Source organism: Sinocyclocheilus grahami, unplaced genomic scaffold (assembly GCF_001515645.1).
Source record: "Sinocyclocheilus grahami isolate Dianchi unplaced genomic scaffold, SAMN03320097.WGS_v1.1 scaffold7.1, whole genome shotgun sequence".
Classification (NCBI taxonomy): Eukaryota; Metazoa; Chordata; class Actinopteri; order Cypriniformes; family Cyprinidae; genus Sinocyclocheilus; species Sinocyclocheilus grahami.
Window position 1 is genome coordinate 1443874 of NW_015505186.1, and position 21184 is coordinate 1465057.

General features: G+C 35.3%; 1 protein-coding gene and 1 long non-coding RNA gene across 4 annotated transcripts in view; one reads left to right on the forward strand and one right to left on the reverse strand.

Moving 5' to 3' along the window:
• LOC107588703 (endothelial cell-selective adhesion molecule-like) overlaps positions 1–17518 on the forward strand; it is a 38770-nt gene extending 21252 nt beyond the window's left edge. The window contains exons 1-7 of one of the 3 annotated variants that reach the window (XM_016276936.1): positions 10672–10886; positions 11034–11176; positions 13045–13246; positions 13389–13544; positions 15071–15193; positions 16460–16589; positions 16667–17517. In XM_016276936.1, the coding sequence (XP_016132422.1) occupies positions 11090–11176; positions 13045–13246; positions 13389–13544; positions 15071–15193; positions 16460–16589; positions 16667–17123 (1155 nt within the window). In that variant the 5' untranslated portion in view covers positions 10672–10886; positions 11034–11089 and the 3' untranslated portion in view covers positions 17124–17517. Of the gene's footprint in view, positions 1–10667; positions 11177–13044; positions 13247–13388; positions 13545–15070; positions 15194–16459; positions 16590–16666 lie in introns of those variants that run through there. The other 2 variants (XM_016276926.1, XM_016276918.1) reach the window with 2 other exon arrangements.
• Positions 1958–21184, reverse strand: part of LOC107588722 (uncharacterized) — a 21030-nt gene continuing 1803 nt past the window's right edge. The window contains exons 2-3 of the long non-coding RNA XR_001609616.1: positions 16715–16719; positions 1958–1969 (exon numbers count right to left, since the gene is read on the reverse strand). This is a non-coding gene — a long non-coding RNA (uncharacterized lncRNA). The remainder of the gene's footprint in view (positions 1970–16714; positions 16720–21184) is intronic.

Sequence of the window (21184 nt, forward strand, 5' to 3'; positions counted from 1 at the left end):
CCATGAGCAGCTTGATGGCATATATTACATTCAGAGTCAGACCACCTGTCAGTGACATGAAATGAGTATGACATCACTGCTGTTACTCCTCTGTGGTATCAGCTATGAACTAAACCTGCTTTTATGACTTCAGGTACATTAATGAGGCAAAAACTCATATAGAAGACATGTGAAATTAGTCTTCCTGCTGTTTTAAATTGAGCCGCTCCTTTTAGTTATTACATTTAAAGGAATATTCTGGGTTGTTGTTTTTAACTGAATGGCTATATAAAGCATGACTACAAACAATAATTTCAGTTTGTATAAATTAAATAAACTATGTTTTTGTGAATACTTTTTGTGTTTATATTATTTTAATGTAATTAATTTTTCTAAATTATTGCATATTCTGTTTTTTTTTGTTTGTTTGTTTTTTTGCACTTTTCCCTATTTTTATATTTAGATTACCTTGGCCATCATCTAACATCAGTTATCAGTTATCAGGCATAACATGAAAATTATTATTAGCTTATTGATATTAATTATGGATAATTGGATATCATTAATTACAATATTATTATATATATATATATATATATATATATATATATATAAAGAGAACTGTTCTCTTAAAACAAAAATATTTAATAATCCATAAACAGTTGAAATAAGTTGAAATAACCTGGAATTTTCCTTTTGAAAAAGAATAACAGTGTTATCTCTTGTGATTGTTTTGTTTTTTTGCTGGGACTTACGGGAGTTTTATCTGTGGCTGAAATTGTTCCCTGCAGGAGTTTTGTCAAGGGTGGTGAAATTCTCTAAATTGGTATTTTTCCATAAACCGGCCGTCACTGTTCTCTCAGGGACTGTGTTTTCATAACTCCTTGTTTTCAGATTTAATAGTTTTGCTCTATTCTCATTGACTGTTTTTCTCTGTATTCAAGCAGCCACTAGCATTCACGCTGGGAATATGCTGTTATAGACACAGCTTGAGAGTTTGATCAGAGGCGCGACCTCAGCAGAAGGAAACGTGACCGGCCCCAGGATGTGCATGCGTGTGCGTCTGTGTGGCAAGACGTGCCACAGGATCCACATCCTCTCTGCTTCTGTTAGTTTTTGTTGATCTTCGGGCTAATCAGAGCTCCTCAGAATCAAAAACGCAAAACAGAGATGATTAATTACGGCCAAACACAACATCACGAACTGCTCATGCCCATTCCTTTGGCCTTCCAGCTTCCCCTATCATGAGCTTTACTCATCAGTTGTGGCCGTGTGTGTTTTTAAGACTGGTTTAACTATGGAATTGGAGTAGCAGATCAGGGCTGTGTGTATTTTTGTGACTGTGTTGCTAAACTGAACTGACACTGTGTGGGAACGTTAAGTCTTCTGAGAGTGTAATGTAATCCATCCCCTATGATACTCAGCCTTTCTGATAGTGTTGCTAATTTTATTGCAAACATGTTTGTAGTGGTCAACCGATACTGTTTTTTTGACAGCCAATGCCGATATCTTGGAAAGCAGGGTGGCCGATATAATTGTATTTATTTTAATTAATATTTAAGAAATTTGAAATTTGGGAATCATATTTTTTTCAAAACACTCATTTTACATACAGCACATGGTGAAAATTACATGAATATGTCAGTGGGCAAATGCATAAAGCTCAGCATAATTTGAAATCACAAATTTAATATTTAAAGCATTCAATTCACACGGACCGTCCGTCACGCAGAAAACACGCGATCATGCAGGATACAAATGCACACTTCACAAGATCACAACTGGATTCGACTTAAGTTTGCAAGGTTTGAGAAATTTACATTTTCATTAGCCATTCAAAGATTTGTTGAAATGATGTAAATGCATATTTGCTGAATGAGAAAGTATTATAATGTTTGCCTTTCTATTACTAATAAAAGCAATCGTTATAATACTTTTTGTATACATTTTAATTCCTTTGTTTAACAGTTCTATCTGATTATTAGACAGACTTCTATCCGTATTAGACAGAACAATAGCGAACAAGAGGGAGAATGTGAGCACTGTGTGAAAATAAAAGTCCCGCCTCGATCGCATCGGCCAAACAGAAAAACTTATCGGCCGATTGCCGATATTTGAGAAATGCCAAATATTGGTCGATATATCGGCCTTGGCGATATATCGGTCGACAACTACACGTTTGGCTTGAAACTGACATTTTCCACTACAAAATACTAAATCGTTTTCCATATTTCCGATCAGGAAGGGCGGCACAAAGAAAGCTGTCTGTTTTTCTTTCTGGTGGTATTCAGGCTGAGAGATTCTTTATTCAGCTCAACAAACATTTGTTTTATCGGTTCTCACGTCAATTTAAGATTAATGCCTTACTCAGCCTACCAGAGAAGCTTTATCTACTGTTGTGGTCAAGCGTCTGACGTATATAAGAACTGCACTGAAATGCAAGTCTTAATGGAAAAGTCCATACTGCTCCTCAAACTCAGTCTGATCAACCACATCCATCCTAGACTGAGCCATATCTCTTTCCTGATACACTAGCTCTGCAGAGTGTAGAGATAAGGCTTTGGTCTCATTGATTTATCTGCACTGTTTTCCATAAGACTTAGAGGGCCGGAGCTCTATGGTAATTATGTTGTCTTCATAGATGGGTAATTCGTTTTTGGACATTCATCCTCAGCATGTGGCTTAATTATAAAATGCGTAATTTTTCTTAATTTTACTTATGCAAGATGGGCATGGTTTAGCATACTTGGCTTGCAGCTGTATTTCAGGAGATGTACAGGTTAGTTTTGTCATTATCTAACGCCACGTAACATGAAAATTATTATTAGCTTACTACCATTAATTATGGATAATTGTTTTTAAGAAATTATTATACTATGAATATAAATAATATAAAATATTTATTTATGATACATTTGTAGATATTTTATTTCGTTCAAAATATAAAATACACTATATTGGTAGGATATTTTTTTATGTTTTTTTTAAAACTCTCTTAAGCTCACTAAGGCTGCATTTATTTACATATATTTTAAAATATAACTTATTCCAGCGTTTGCAAAACAGAATGTTAAGCATCCATTACTCCAGTCTTCAGTGTCACATGATCCTTCAGAAATCATTCTAATATGCTGATTTGGTGCTTAAGAAGCATTTCTTATTATTATCAATGTTGAAAACAATTTTGCTGTTTAATATTTTGGTGGAAACCGTGATACATTGAAATGGATTGGAAATTTAAAAGAACAGTATATATTTAAAATAGCTTTTTTTTGTATTTACTGTCACTTTTGATGCTTCCTGTGGTCAGTTTGATCAATTTAATGCATCAAACACCACTGTGCCCCACTTTCAGTTATTAATTTATTCAATGCACTGTATTAACTGTTTTCTTTTCAGCTGTCAGTAACAGGTTTGTGTCACTTATGACAGTAGTGGTGTGAGGTTTGATTAATATAGTCTTAAACTAAGATGATAGACTGTGTCTCTGAATCAGATTAAAGGCAGGAGGTTTGTGTGTCACAGATGATCACATTTTGTGGCTCATGTAAAACACAGGGTAATCCCAGCACAATTCATCATGTTAATCCAGTGTCTTCTGGACAGATTGCATCACCTGCCACCTCTCGTTATTGCACAGATTCGACTCCCAGCTGTAAGTCACTGTGTTGAAGCGATCAGATCTGGGCCAGAGGAGCATCCTTAGCCCAGCGATTGATGCAGCAGCAACACAGGCTCATATTGAAGTTATTTCAGGATCTTAGATGGAGATGCAGGTGTGTGTGTGTGTGTGTGTGTGTGTGACCCTGCATCCTTTATGTGCTGTTGGAGTGTGTCCCAGTCTTTGTCTTATCTGACCCAGCTCTCTTTCCTGTATCCATGTTTTAACACAATGCACAGGAAACAGGAAAGAAGGAAACAGGAATACTCTGGACTTAGACTCTGTCTTCACTTCCCGCATTGCCCTTATATGTCAGCATCAGCCCAGTGTTTCTCACCCAAAATGCAACAGCCAGAATTTAAAGAACAAGAGTAACCGGTTGCAGAATAGCATGTGAATCCAATGAAAAGGTAGCATGTCACCCTATTTAAAAAAATTAATAAATAAAAAAAAAAAAATATATATATATATATATATATATATTATATATTTTTATAAAGATTATTTTAATATATAGCCTATACAAAATGTGACTTCTAAAATGAGGCTAAAATATGACTAACACATTTACACATTAACACTTTCTTACCGTCCCATTTCTCACCAATTCTGACTTTGTAGAAAGCATTTTTTTTGGTTGTCTTGATATGGAGTCAGACTTTCTGTAGTCTTTGCCTGTCCATTTTTCACCGTACACATGAATCAGATTTCTCCCTGCATCCTCATTACTGCTTCAATTAACCTTGAGCTGCACTAAAGTCGATTGCAGAGACTCTTATCATTCCTTTTCATCAACACATCCACCCGCACTGCCCTCTCTTACGCCACAGATATTGTGGATAGCACGCAATCTTACTTCTGCAATTAAACTAATGACTTACAAATATTTCTCAAATGAACCAAACAGAGTCACAGTTTTATAGAACTAATGCGCTCTCTATCCTCTCTCAAGCATGGTCTGTAATTACCGAGAGATAATAGAGAGGAGAAGAGGAGATTGGAAAGAAAAATGGCAGTAGAGAGAGAGAGAAGTCAAAATGAGACAAGGGAATAAAAGTTTTCTTGTCAGATAAGGAGTTTTTTTTAGAAGAGGTGACAGAGGGCAGCCTTGACTGGTTTCGCTATACACGATGCTCGATGTTCAAGCTTCTAGAACAGGGTTCCTCAATTAGTTTTCGCAGAGGACCGAATTCTGCCAACAATACCAAGCCAAGGGCCACTGATATATATATATATAATACTATATAATTATATAATATTTACTATCCTAAATTTACCCCTATATAATTGTTATTATTATTACAATTATTATATTATTGTTGCTTTTGTTAAAATAATCACAAAATGGTCACAAGATGAATATTCAGATGTTTTTCCCCAGTAGTCTGTTTTATTCAAACAATTATGAACATTTTTTTATTTAGATATAGAATAATTATTAGATTTGTCAGTATTAATATTTTTATGCTTAGATTTTTTTGGGGGAGATCAAACTTTAACACCGTTTGTCCAAACCAGACACGACACGATAAAATGTATCTTTTCCATGTAGTTTTTGTCCTAACCACATGCGACAGCGACACATGACAATAAGCAACATGGGATTCTATTTTAGGAACGGTTTTTATTTTCTGCGATGTCACGGCAGGAACAACATATAAAATATGACCGTGATAATCTCAGGTAATGATTATGTGCTTTATTCAATGTTAAAAGTGTCTAATGTTTGAATATTATTTTGCGTTATCTTTATAGCCATAGTGAAAGCAACAGATATTTTACCTCAGATCGTGAAAATAAATTAAAGCAAACTTGTATGTTAAAACTGTGAACTCACTGCGAACCAACACGTGTATTCCACAACAAAGATATCAGTCACTCACTCACTCACTCAAAACTGTTCAGTCCATTCACATTTGAATCACCTATTTTCCGTGTCCACTTTTCTTTTCTACACACTCGCCATGTTTTTGCTGTCACATCGTATCGACACTGGACGCGACAAAGCATTGCTAATCATTTGAACGTTGTGTCAGTACATTATAAATAGAACGAGTCAGCAGTTTACAGTTGGGGATTTGTCGTGTCATGCCGCATCCAAGACAGCATCACTGATTATAACGAGTTCTATTGTATTTTATTGCGTCGTGCCACGCTGCTTGCGTCCGTTGTAGACACGATATAAGTTAATTTAGCTTTCTGATGCTGCGTTTTCATTTTCATGCCACAGCACATTATTTGAAATTAGCGCGGGCCAAACTTTTGTCTCTCACGGGCCGGATGTGGCCCGCGGGCCGCCTAATGAGGAACCCTGTTCTAGAGGAAGAAATTTTTTTAATCTATACATGTACTACACATAGATTCTTAAAAACATTACTTTTCTTTCGTTTTTATACAAAAATTGGTGTACCCAATTAAAAGGCGTAATGGTTTTCTTCTCATATGACAACAAAATGGCATCATGGGAAATAGAATTAAAATAAAAGCAAAAAAATAGAAATACTCGCAAAACCTCCACTGCTGTGTTTTAGTGGGTATCCTTTACTCGGCATATTAAAATTCTGTCCCTCAGATAGTAATTCTCCCTGAAGGCACACAAATTAGATCCTCCCTACCACATCCAGAGTGTTCATTACGAAACCACTTCATAAAGGTTTTATCAGTGACATGAAGAAAACCATCAGTCAATCTCTCAGATCTGCAGTGCACTTGTATACGTCTCCACCCCGGCCATCAGTTCTCGGGTTGATCTGATCAAGGCTTTATAGTCGAGATTAGATTTGTCATTTTTATTTGACTCATTTTGCCAGAGCATCTGTAATCATTTTGGGTGTTAACTCCTCTTAAAAAGGCCTTCGGTCTCAGATCTGACTGAAGACCCAGGGCAGGAATGCTTTAATGGTAACTTTGCAGTGTAGATAGAGCTAGTGCAGGAAGTTCTGGCCTCCACCCAATACTTGGCATCCACGCAAACTGTCAGATGCATCAAAGACCTTTCCCAAACTCTTTATCAGAGCCTAGTGCCAACCTCCAAAAAAACAAATAGTGCTCTTCCTGCAATTAAAAGCATCAACATCTTTATTTAAGTCATGCACATAAGCATACACATGGGAGCAACCTCACATTGTGTTCTACTTGCCATGTTCATGTCTTCGTGAATCACGTTATCCATGATTCCCTCAAGAAAGTTACATTAAAGTCAACATGATTTTAATAACGTTCATAATGTGACATATTTTAGAGAGAAACAGGATGTTCAGTGAGATGATAATGTAGGGCGGGACTTGACTGAATTGTGAAAAGTGTCTCTACGTGAGTAACATGGTTGTTGGAGGGGTGGGATTTAAAATTAAGAGGGTTCGGTCTTGTCACCCAAAAAGAAAAGTCAGTTTGGATTCAATATTACATTTTGTTTCTCAGTAAATCTTCCACAATAAGGCAATTTTTGATTTCTTGTTCACTTTAAGGTTAATATCTGAGACCATGAAGGACATTAAACCCATTGTTTTGCTTAAGCTATGCACAGCATAATTACTAAGAGTCTTGATTTATGTTAGCGCGGCACTTTAGAATAATGGGTTTATCACAGAAATTAGATGGTTTTCAGCTAAATGTTCCACATAGAAACTTTAGGCTCAGCTGATGTTAAACAGGTGCGGTGCATAAAAATATTAATTTTAAAAACCTAGCTCTTATATCACAGATAATTTATATGCAGTCCCATTATATGTTTGAGTTTCGCTGAGTACAATTATGTAATTGTGAGGATTTCTCAAAGTGAGTTGTTATATTAGAAATACATGTTATTTTTATTTATTTGTTGATTTGTTATGTTCTGGATCGGTCTTTTATGCTTATCAAGGCTGCATTTATTTAATGAAAAATGTCATACTCCCGTCTTCAGTGTCTCATGATCCTTCAGAAATCATTCTAATTTGCAGATTTGGTGTTCAAGAAAGATTTGTATTATTATTAATGTTAAAAACAATTTTGCTGCTTAATATTTTGTTTTCTTTTTTCAATTTTTATTTAAGCATTCAAATAGAAAGTTAAAAAAAACAGCATTTATTTAAAATAGGCCTATATAATCACTTTTGATCAATTAAATGCATCCTTGCTGAATAAAACTATAAATTTCTCTAAAAAAAACATCTTACTGACCTGAAACTTATGAATGGTAGTCTGCAAGTGTACATTTTATTTGTATTATATCTATTTAATGTCTGAATGTCATTTTTTATGTACATAGTCTGTTTTGCTTAACAAAAAAATGCAAGACATGTGAATATTTATATACCGACACTGTACTTTTTGCATATTTGTTGTATAGCTGGTGCTGTTAATGCTATGTTTTAATGGGCAACCTTGTACACACGTACGTGTGTGTGTGTGTGTGTGTGTGTGTGGTGTCGTCACTATTCCAATTTTTTGTGGCCATTACTGGTGACTTACTGGATGAGTTTTTGGTTGATGACACCTCATTACCTCTCCAGCATGTGTGGCTCTAACTGATGATATTTCCATCTCTTTTCTGACTTCATGCCACTCAGTAGCATATATTATTCAGATCAGACCCATGGGAATGATTTGAGAAGATTTATAACACTCTATTCTTCTTCTCATTAGTCTTCCATTTAAAAGTCTGTTTTCAATATTTGACTTGACATGAGCTGCTTTCTCTTTCCACATATTCTTCTCATTGCCCATACCTGTCCTCAGAGCTTTCTGGGGTTCACAACTGAACAAACAAAAGCACATTTGCATCGGCGAAAACATTTGTGTTCACAAATGTGCGATTTGGAGGACTTGCCAGAAATCATTTGCAGGCTCATTAGGCTGATAGGATTGGGACAGTACTGGAATGTCTTGTCATTAGGAGCTAAATCAGAAGATGTTGTGATGGTATTACGCTTGAAGACTCGGGAAACGGTCTCCGCTTTGTTCCCTCTGTCATCTCACAGTAAAACAGAAAAATCCCTTAACATTTCCCAGAGGAATCATTTATCATCCTTAAATGACCAGTGGACATTCACTTGAACTGGTCACTGGTTAGCGCACACTAACCTTAACATCACATCCGCAGCACAGATGCTTTCCTCCTGTGGCTTATAAAGAGCTTCATATTTGTTTGAGGTTGCTCTTCCAATAAGTGAGTTTAAAGCAGCACTATGTAAATTTTTCTGTGTTCAAAATTTGCTAAATGTTTATAATGAGCGAGTACATCATGAATTCATCTTCCAAACTGCTTTTTTGTCTTATTTCGAATCACTACGGTACACTTATAATAAGTACTTATATTTGGACTATTGTAGCCTGGTCGGGTCGTCACCGCTGCGGAGTAACACATACCTGCGTGAATCGCCATAGACATAAACTTAGAGAAGTAGCTCCGGTTGGAATGTTCTTCCGCGGGATGTGTGCAGTTCTGTTTATTAACCGCTAGAGCGCCAAAAGTTACATAGTGCTGCTTTAATAGGAGAGTTTAAACACGGCTAAGATCCTTATGTGGATCTGAGAGACTCTGTTCACAAGAGAGAAAACACTCCCAAAAGTGCTCTTATTAATGAGAAAGGCTGATGCTAACCTAGGTTCCCTACCGTCAGCTACTAGTTTAATCTCTTGTTGAGGCTTTAGTAGAGCGATCTAGAGATGAGGAGAAGATTTGGGAATGCTGGGTAATGCACCTAATGATTTAGAAGCTCTGCTTTGGTAGATGCAGAAAAACACTGTGATGATGGATGCATTGAAAACATAGACTGACTGCACAAATCATTGAATATCATAAGTCCTGAATGAAGGATTTTCAGTAGTGAAGTGCACAAAACACCATATTTTTGGTGTTCTTTTATATTCTTATTTACTGCATAATGACTGCGTTTATTGCATAGCATTTGCTGCCCTCTACTGGTATGCAGGCAGGCATACAGTTTAAGGTCAATCTCTTATTCTAAAAGTTCATGGAAAATATATATTTTTTTCTCTGTCTTTAAGCATTACTTCTAAGCTGCTTTGGGCTTAGCATGATTTGTATGGTACCCTAGCATGCAGATTATGGAAAATGTTCTAGAAGTTTGTGTTATTGTGAATGAACATTTGTATATTATTGATTTAAAGTGCTAGTGTTCCTGCTAGAAAGCTGGTAATTATATGTTTTAATTACAAAATAAATGAATTTAATGAGAATTTGAAAGACATGAATACTTATCAAGAATATTTAATATTTGCTATCATTCAAAAGTTTGGGGTCAGTAAGGATGTTTTTTTTTTTTTTTTTTGGAAAGAAATCAATTTTTATTTACCAAGGACATTTAGTTTTCAATTCGGTAACAATAGAAAGACTAGAAGTAATAAAGATAATCCTAAAATTACAATTTATACACACACATACACAAAGACTACATCGCTTGTGGTACTGTGTCATTATATCATGTTGCCTGTCCTCTCTGTATGTTTGTTTATAAATCTTTCACTCTGAGAAGTGTTTCACAGTCTAGTTGGAACCAGTTCAGGGTATGGCCTTTGGATCACTGCCGAGACCGCGACAGATGGGGGCAGACTGGAGAACTGGATTAAGAGATATTTTTCTTCTTTTGGTAAACAATAGAACTGACACTGATTGCCAGATAAATCTGGAAGAGACACGACCAGAAATCTGTTTTCCCCTTTGACCTCTAAAATGAAATGTTGATCAAGATTTTCCTTGACAGCAGATTAATTCCTTTATACTTTCATAATGCAATTCAGCGTTTGATCCTGTCCCACATATGGGTTAAATTTCTGAATCGAGCGATGGCTTTATTTGGTGTGTCAATGGAAGCAATTTGACTATCATTGCTAGTTTGTAATCAGGTTAAAGACGAGCCTACAAACACAAAGCAGAAGAAAATGTCTAAAAGATGAGTACAAACAGGATTCTAGTTGAGGATTAGTGGGTTTACACTTAAGCGAGGGGAATTCAACATATGCGTGGCATTGAGGCTCATTGCAGTGGGCCTGTGAATGTCCCTCTCCCTCCCTCGTACCTTCTGCTAAGCCTAAAACAAGATGCTCGGCGGTTGCGTCACCCAGTTTTTCTCCCTGAGGACTTTCATCTGAAATCATAAGTGACAAGGGGATTTTAGAAGCAGATTCTCTTATGAGTCTCTGTGTGGCGCGTATTTGTTTCGAAGCATCCCAGCCAAGCTGGCGGATCAAACAGACAACCAGGACAGCTGGATTCAACTTGTTTACCTCCACTTGGGGGAGTGTATGTCACTCCTGAATGTTTCTGAGATTTTATTGGGGTTTCAAATGAGTGCACCTGGACTTGTAGGCTGTCAGCTGGATCGAATGGAAATATTTAGTGTTTTTGAGGTTGTTAATCAATTTATGCTTTCTCTCTTTATCTTTCCAGGTGACCTGGCCCAACTTCAGCTGCCTCAGAAAAATGTAGAAGTGATCAAAGGGAAGATGGTAGTGCTGCAGGCTTCTTACACTGGTGTGGAGATTGAGAAAAATACAGTGGTATGGAACTACATGTCCAGCAGCACAGAAATGGTGACGGTCTTCCTTATTGGTTGTTTTTCTTTGTTTGTGTTGACAGAGACAGCAGTGTCCTGCAGTGTGACATGCTATACTTCATCTAAAAATATTTTTCCACTTCAGAATTATGATTATTAATTTGATCAACTCGTAACTTTTTTTATTATTATTAATTAGCATTGAATATTTATACTTAATACAACTAATATGACTTTATTTGTCACATTGTAGAAATACTTGTTAACTGCAAAAAAGTTAAATACTAGTTCATAAAAATGAAATAAAAAAAACTTTAATTAAAATAAATATTCTATTGATTTAAAGCATACCTAGTCAGCTACTTTGACTGGATTAAATAAATAGCTAAAAATGGTCAGATAAGATGAACACAAGAAATAATGATAAAAATAAGTAATAGGTCCCATATAAAGTGTTTTAGCAAGTAATAAACAAGTAATAATTAAGATAATAAATAATTGCAATAATTATTATTATTATTATTATTAAGGTATTTATCAAGCTCTTTTTGATGGAATAAGTGAGAGACAAAGTATTGTGGTAAAAGATAATACTCTGTAAACTATGAAATATGAATGCTAATAATCACACAGTAATAAGTAATATAGTTAATTAACTAGGTTGCTGAGCAATTTAAAGAGTGCAGTATCTTGGGTCTTGTGCATATATTGGCTGATTTCAATGTGATTTCATAGTTTCATAAAAATCTCAATTTTTCTCATGGTGGGTCAGAACGTAACATGAAATGCAGCTGATGTAATGGTCACTCTCTGTCCCTGATCACTCAGGCTCTTGAGATCCAGAGGTCAAGAGTGCACACAGACGAAATCCCGCTCCGCATTTTTCCAGTGCAGTACACCGAATGTATTCAGCAGAGATTTATAATGAATTCTGATAATGTTATGTCAGTCCAAATTAGATTTCGAAATGGTGTGGTATTATGGGTGGGATTATATTCATTCGTTAGTTTTTGTGCAGATGCCAGAAAGTTTAGCACCATCTGTGCATGTTATGATTTGGATTATGAATGGCAGAGACAAAAATATTATTCTGGACTGATTATTTTAAAAAAAAGGTATCACTTTTTTATATGGAAATTTTGTTTTTGTTATAATTCAGTTACATAATGTTGATCAAATGTCGACAAATGTCTTCATCACAGAATCACTTGTTTTTTGTGTTAACCATATTGAAAGTACAAGAAGTCATGTGAATCATCATAGCAGACTACTATCTCATATTACCTGCAAGCTCAGACCATCTTACCTTAAGAGCTAGTATAATACTGTGATTGAAATGTCCACTCTTGGCAGCAATTGTCTTTCATTTTGCATTACACAGCACCTCATTACTCTGTAAGAAACCGTATTATCTGCAGATTGTAAAATCCTCTATCCTGCATTTTCTTCAGTTGAGATTAAATCTGCACACTGAGGAATCAGTTGATATGAGTACTTTAGACCTGTCCACTGAGAAATTCTGTCCCTGCCTCTAACAGATTGATGATCTTACATAATTCCATTTTTTTTAAATTGTTGTTATTACACAGTGGTTTAGAAATTTCCAGCCGCTTGCCTAAGCAGTTTTTGCAGTATATTTCATTAGTATCAGAAATGTCCAAGCATTTGTTTGTTTAGATATTAATACTCCCATCTGTTTATATTTACTTATTTAAAATGTTGATATTTTCAATAATTTATTAAATAATTTATTGAAAGGGATTTGTGTGTGTGTGGTTAATAAAATGTAATTAATAAATATACCTGTGTATTGTGAAAAATATTTCACCTTAAACCTCCTGAATTTTTATAATCTATTCATACCCCATTTGCAATTTTAATGCCCTCTTCTCTGTCTTTCTTTAGATTATCTCATACGTCAGTGGAGGCTTAAGTCATAGCACTTCCCAGTTTGCAGGTCGAGTTGGTTTTATGCATATTATGCCCAACACCAACCTGTCCCTGTACATTAACAACACCAAAGCATCAGACTCAGGGAAGTACATGTGCCAGGTCATTATCCCGGGCGTCCCAGGACTCACCGGAGAGCTCACCCTTAATGTTAAAGGTGTGTACTTACTGCCACATTGTGGTGCACACATGCATAGTCATAAAACACACATGCATGTGTACATGTCAGATACTTGTTCTGTGACACAGGCCAGCGTTTTCTGGATTTAACATCACATAACCCATCCTGTCTCTTTCAGTCCCTCCTTCAGTGCCAGTTTGTCAAGTTAAAGCAAGGCCTGTTCTTAAAGGGAACATCACTCTGGCTTGTAACTCTGATGATGGTAAACCTGCACCAGAATACAAGTGGACCAAGACCAGCCCCACTTCAGAGGTCTTCTTCCCTCCCGCACAAAGTGAGTCTGTCTGTGTGTCCAAGTAAGACACAAGAATATATTTAAATGTATTCATTCTCCATTCTATTAGCATTAACATGCCTCTCCAAAAATGAAAATGTACATACCCTACTGTTTCAAATTCATATGACTATATATATTTTTTTTTTTTTTGGAAAGAGGTGAAATTTTGAAGAATGTCCACTGATAAAGAAAGTAGCATAAAAGTATACTTTAGTAAGTCATCTACGTGACTCTGGATGCAGTCGCAGCAGTTAACAGCTCACTAGAAGGGAGGAATATTAGTAAATGTTCAATTTATTTCGGTTGGTTTGTCATATTTGGCTGTCGTATTACTTCAAAAGAGTGCATACAGTCGATCAGTTGTATTTCTCTTTTTTGCTTCTTTTGTGTTCCATCGAGGAAGGTAAGTCATGTAGAGTCAAACCAAAATTTATTCGGACACCTTCAACATTTCTCACATTATCACAGTTTATTCGCTATAGTTTAGAAAATGGTAATAAAATATGACAAGAACTCTGTTAAACTGTGTCAGAACAAATTCATTAACTTTGATAGAAAGGTATGTAAAGAATTAGGTTAGCTGTCAGCTGTTAAATTTAAGTACACTCTTAAAAATAAAGGTGCTTCAAAAGGTTCTTCAAGCGATGCCATAGAAGAACCATTTTTGGTTCCACAAAGAACCATTCAGTCAAAGGTTCTTTAAAGAACCATCTCTTTCTTACCTTTTTATAATCTGAAGAACCTTCTTTCGCCACAAAGAACCTTTAGTGAAACAGAAAGGTTCTTCAGATGTTAAAGGTTCTTTATGAAACCATTTAGACAAAAAGGTTCTTCTATGGCATCGTGAAGCACCTTTATTTTTAAGAGTGTACACCGATAATACCATTTTTGGTCAATTAATTACCAAGCAATGCTTAATTTTGTTCAGTCTGTGATGTAAAAAGGTTGCATTAGCAATTAAAGAAAAACACTTAAGCAAAACATGGTCAGGTCAAAGTGTCCGAATAATTTTTGGTCCCGAATTTTTATCCGTTTTACTGGTAGTTCACTGTATGAAGAATTTTTGGGTATAATATGCCACAGTTTACTTTATTTTGCTGTCCTCACTTACATAAATGAACTATAGTGTTGTGCACCCACTAGTAAAAATTTTTTTTTAATTATATCTGGTTTCTGAATAATTTTTGGTTTGACTATGTTTTGAACATCATGAGGGTGAGTAAATAATTTCAGAATTTTCATTTTTGTTGAACTAATCCGCATGACGAGGAAACCTTTTGGCTTGAGATTAAACCTTAAAACCATATATTTGTTGACATTTGTTATGTAATTCTTGAGTCACTGGAATCAAATCCTTGGATATATTGTATAAACATTGCTGGCATTCAGCTAGCAATATGTTATCAGTTACTGTGACACTCTGTGATCTCGGGTTTCAAATATTTGAATGTTTCTAATCTCTGGCTGAATTATTTTTGTAATCATGCAAGTCAAACTTTACCCTCATACTGTTGTTGTTGTAGATGAAACAGCAGGAACATTAAAGCTGAACAATCTGAGCAGTAATATGTCAGGGAAATACATGTGCACTGCATCCAACTCTGCAGGAGTGGAGACGTGCTACATCAACCTGGAGGTCATCACATGTACGTACGGTTGTTTGCTCATTACATACATAAGCTTTCAAAAGTATTAAGAAATTATTTTTTTATTCGGCAGGGATGCATTAAATTGATCAAAAGTGACAGTAAAGACATTTATGTTAACATGACACTAACTTTCTCTTCATCAAAAAATCCTTAAAGTATTACAGTTTCCGATTTTTAGAAATGTTTCTTGAGCAGAAAATCAGCATATGTGAACATGGACCACAAAACCAGTCATAATGGTAAATTTTTTTAAATTGAGATTTATACATCATCTGAAAGTTGATAAATAAGCTTTCCATTGATGTATGGTTTGTTTGGATAGGATAATATTTGGCTGAGATACAACTGTTTGAAAATCTGGAGTCTGAGGGTGCAAAAAAATCAAAATATTGAGAAAATTGCCTTTAAAGTTGTCCAAATTAAGTACTTAGCAATGCATATTACTAATCAAAAATTACGTTTTGATATAATTATGATAGGAAATGTACAAAATGTCTTCATGGAACATGATATTTACTTAACATCCTAATGATTTTTGGCAAAAATCGACTATTTTGACCCATACAATTTATTGTTGGCTATTGCTACAAATACACCTGTGCAACTTAAGACTGGTTTTGTGGTCCAGGGTCACACATTAGAATTACTTCTGAAGAATCATGTGACACTGAACACCGGAATAATGACTTCTGAAAATTCAAGAATAAATTACTTTTAAAAATAGAAAATCTTATAATAAAAATTCTAAATAAAAAATTCAATCCCACTTTATATTAGGTGGCCTTAACAACTACTACTATGCACTTACATTTAAATAAATCATTTGATACAATGCACTTAATGTGTACATACATGATTTTACGTTGTACTTATATTTAAAAAAAATACCTGCATGTAATTAATGTCTGTAACTACATTTATAATTACACTGTTGACTCATCCCTTACACCTTAACCCACCTTTAAACCTACCCATACCTCCAAACCTGTCCCTAACCTTACCCATATCCCACCTCAATAGCAGCAAAAGTGTTTTGCAATACAATATGAACACAATAAGTACATTGTACTTATTTTTTATGTACAGTAAGTACATAGTAGTTAAGGCAACCTAATATAAAGGGGGACCAAAAATTAAATCTTACTGTTTTTTTAAACGATTGTATTCATTCTCTTTTTCATACTTGATGTTTAGCCATTTAAGTTGTCTGAAGATAAAAAGTGTACATTAAGTACATTAAGCGTACATTAACTTTTCCTACAGCGACTAATGCTGGGATGATCGCTGGTGTCACAGTTGGTTGTATTGTGGCTCTCATCCTCATCATTCTCTTCCTCGTCTTCATGTGGACAAGACGGAAAGACACAGAGGAGGATTTAGCCAATGAAATCAAGTAAGATAATTATGATTTATTGATTGATTTAATGATTTCTAACTTGTGTAGACACTAAGTGTTTTTGTGTGTTACAGAGAGGATGCTCAGGCTCCCAAACGTGTCTCATGGGCCAAGAGTGGCACTGGATCTGACATCATCTCTAAAAACGGTACCCTGTCCTCCATTCACACCAGCTCTTACCCACGAGACACCCAGAACCACCACCATTACCCTCACTCTGACACTGCGTCCATCCTCACGGCCACGGGCAGCACAGCCGGCTACCACTCGCAGCCTCCAGCAGACGCCACCCTGGAGCGCACATTGCCAGGCTACAACACCAACCCCACCCTGCCCCGTGGACCCTCGGGACCCCCCAGCACCAATGGAGGCTCCCAGCACACCTCAGTGCCCCGGGGGCCAGCCTCCACTCAGCCTCAGATTCCACGTCCGCCCGTGCTGCCCATCACCGTAACTGCTGCCAACATCTCCCGCATGGGAGGGGTACTCATTATGGTGCCAGCGCAAAACCAGGCTGGCTCTCTGGTGTAGGACCAAACATTTCTGCTGAACCTCTGCAGAGGACATCATGTCTGCGGTCCCTCAAAGTGAAGCACATTGGAAAGGATGAATTGGAACCGATAAGCTTATTGCCTGTGTATGGCAATAAAGCTTATATTGCAATGTCATTTTCTTTATTTACGTTTTTTTATTTTGTTTAAATATAAAAAATGTAAGCAAATATATGTAAAGATGCTCATTTTATTGTTTTATAGTTTTTTTACTGTTCAAAGTAATACAGAAAATCCTCTACTTTCTGTAAAGTGTAACTTGTTTAACTGTAAACAAAAAGACACTGACCAAAAAACAAAGATGTTGGAATATTAGTGCTGACAAATGATTAATTAGTCCAAAATATAAGTTTTTGTTTACATAATATGTGTGTGTGCTGTGTATTTTTATCATGTATATATAAATACACACACATGCATGCAGGATATTTAAGAAAAATGTTGTTCGTATATGAAATATATTTATATATAATATAAATTATGAATATAAATATATACATGTAAATATTTTCAAAATATATGTGACCCTGGATCACAAAACCTTAAGTCTTAAGTCGCTGGGGTATATTTGTAGCAATAGCCAAAAATACATTGTATGGGTCAAAATTATTGATTTATCTTTTATGCCAAAAATCATTAGGACATTAAATTGAGATCATGTTCCATGAAGATATTTTGTAAATTTCCTACTGTAAATATATTAAAACTTAATTTTTGATTAGTAATATGCATTGCTAAGAACTTCATTTGGACAACTTTAAAGGCGATTTTGTCAATATTTAGATTTTTTTTTGCACCGTCAGATTCCAGATTTTCAAATAGTTGTGTATCAGACAAATATTGTCCTATCCTAACAAACCATACATCAATAGAAAGCATATTTATTCAGCTTTGAGATGGTGTATAAATCTCAATTTAAAAAAAAAGACCCTTATGACTGGTTTTGTGGTCCAGGGTCACATATACTGTATGTGTGTGTATTTATACTATATACATAATAAATATACACAGTACACACACACATATATTATGTAAACAAAAACTTTTGTTTTGAATGCGATTAATCGTTTGACAGCACAATTGGAATTATTCACTTTTTCACTTAATTTTATTTGTTCTTTTTGTTACTGCTTTACTGGTTGTTATTTTGCTAACTAGAGGTGCTATCTTGCCTTGATGGAAACGAATGAAAGGTCTATTCCACATTATTTACAGACACTCCTCATGAATATTTAAGTTTACATATGTTTAATACATATGCGATCAGTCCACCTTATTTTTCAATGCAGAAGTAAGCCATTTAGTTTAAATGGCTGCACCCACTCTTATGTTAAAATGAAGGTGGATAGCATATGTTTCATAGCAGCATATGTTAAGGGAATGTCGAGGACATCACTTAAAATGTGACATATTAAGTTGCTATATTTGCCTTTAAATGTTTTTTGGCCAAATATTTAGAAATAAAGCCGTGTTGTTATCTCTTAGAGATGTGTGGTAGCTTTTTTCAATTTCGAAGTGTAGAATTTGGTGGTATCTTAATTTATATTGCATTTTTGTACCCCATGATGATATTTTAAAACTAATGTATTGAATTGAATATGTAAACTGTAATTATAAACATTTCTTTACCTTACTGTAAATAAGGTATTTATTTCTCATTCTAGATCTGTGGTCATTTCATAATTTTGCAGCAAAGAAGTTCATGATTTTTCTGGTTTACTGGATACAAACCCAAAGAGTTCCTGTTGATGTGTGGATACTAGTTTTCCTTGTCATTCTTATCATCATTGTACCAGAGCACTGCGAGTGCTATACAGTTAAAGCTGACAAATTTCTAACAAAAGAAATATGACAAGCAGACAGGCATTTAGGCTGCAAAAGAAGGTCATAAGGGTAAAACATCCAGTTTCCAGGAAATAAATGCACCAGTGAAACATAAACTCAAAAGTGGCTGTATTTATTTTCTTAATGCACATCACTGAACATCCCAGTTTTACTCAGAAATAAGTCAAATTATGGAAGTAAAATGGGTTCATGGTCACTTTAAGTAGGCTATAGCAGACCATATAATAAATCACAATAGCTCATCTGTAAGTATGCCAAAAATCATGTTTTTTCCCCACATATTTCATAAATGCTTTTAAAACTGCTGTAATTTTTTTAAGTATGTTGTATGTACTCAACAGTGCGACTGACTGTTTTTCAAGCACAAACTATTTTACTTTATTTTATTAGAAATGTTTTATTGTCTGTACCCATGTCAATCTTTTTGTCATCTGCAGACTGGACAACCTCAAACTGTTCTGTATATATGACTATTTACTGTCAGCAGACATGAAAACACTTTGTATTCATATTTTTGATTAAAAGAAACTGGCTGTAAACATGCAGTCTGCTCATTTAAAAGGAAATATAGTAATATAGTAGTAATGTTCTATAGAGTCAGAAATGTAGCATCTACAGTATATCATGATGTAGGCTATGTATTTGTTGTGATCCAGTCCTGGCATATTGACCTACAGTGACCAAGGTTTGTGTTAATGCTTACTAATATGTAAATTAATGTTTTTTGATGGCGGAAAAAAGGTCCTCATAAAGATAAAAAATGCACAATAAAATCAGTCGTGGGTGCGCACTATTTTTCGCGCGCTTTCCTTTGGAAAGTGTCCAAGTGAACGGCTACGAAGACTTGCTTTAAAACGAAGAGAGCAGAAGGTAAGATACTGTTATAACTAGTCTTTTACGACTTTTCTAGTGACCCATTATTAATAATATTTGGGAAAGATAACCTAACGCGTTACGTAATATAAATAAGCCGCAAGCTCTGTAACGTTTAGTCAGGGTCAGACTCGGCTAAGATAAGCTCATTTGACTGCTGCATTTAAAATGAGCAAAAATGAATTCCTCTGTTTTCATCTGTTATCTAACATTTGATATATTTCAGATATTGTGTTAAGACACTGTATTAATCATTTCAATAAACAATTCACTCAATTTCAATAGACAAAAGTAGTAGGCTAGGACATGGGCAACATATCGGAAAAAAATATTCCTAGGTAAAATGCTCCTAGATATCTGTTCCAGGGGACAAATATCACTTCATATTAAATCATATGAATTGATATTTTACACTGGTTTAAGCAGAACTAGAAAGAAAAGTCACTCACATACGAGCATGACTCTGGAAACTTTTTTCCATCTAATGAGTATCAACAGTTTTGATGTCACCAGTTATTAGGTGTACGTGTTTTAATTTAATTTAAACGTTTAAGTACAATATTAAAGGTCCCATATTGTCAAAACTGAAATTTCCTGGCTTTTTTCATGATAACTGAGGTCTAGGTGCTATGTAACTTCCATATACGTTTCAAAACAGTCAGTCCACAGTAAAATGCACACAGCCTGCATAAAGTAGCTGTGATTTTTCACGAACTGTTGTGACTTCCGTAAAAAGTTGACGTCAGAACTACACAGTCACTGCCTTCAGTCACCACCCCGAGCACCGCCCACCGTCCCACCCTCCTTTTGCCAAACCCCCAGACAACATTGCGGAAACATGTCGAAAAGGTTCACTTTAACCATGAAACCAGATCGGCCGACCTGTAACATTACACTCTCACTCAAAGGATGGACGATCTGACAGGATTGTTATGGATGACATGAGGTGGATCACATCTAACGTGTTAGTAAAGACAAACTCACGAGTCTATCTAGTCATGATGAAGATGTATATACATTTCAATTTCAGCAGGCAACTATTTTTACAGCTACACTATTGTTCAAGCCACAATTAATCACAACAATGTATATACAATTACAAATGATTATATATAAATGGTCAGTTTGTTGTTTTATACACATGCGCACAGACATAATTTCATACACGACATATTCATACAGAAACATAGACATATGGCAAGAAATCTGTAGACGCGCCCATAACAACAAAAGACAATACTTTATTTAACCTTTTCTGATAAGTGTGCTCTGCAAACGCGAGCATTTTTGACGATCGTTTCTGTCCAGTCTGCTTGTTTTATC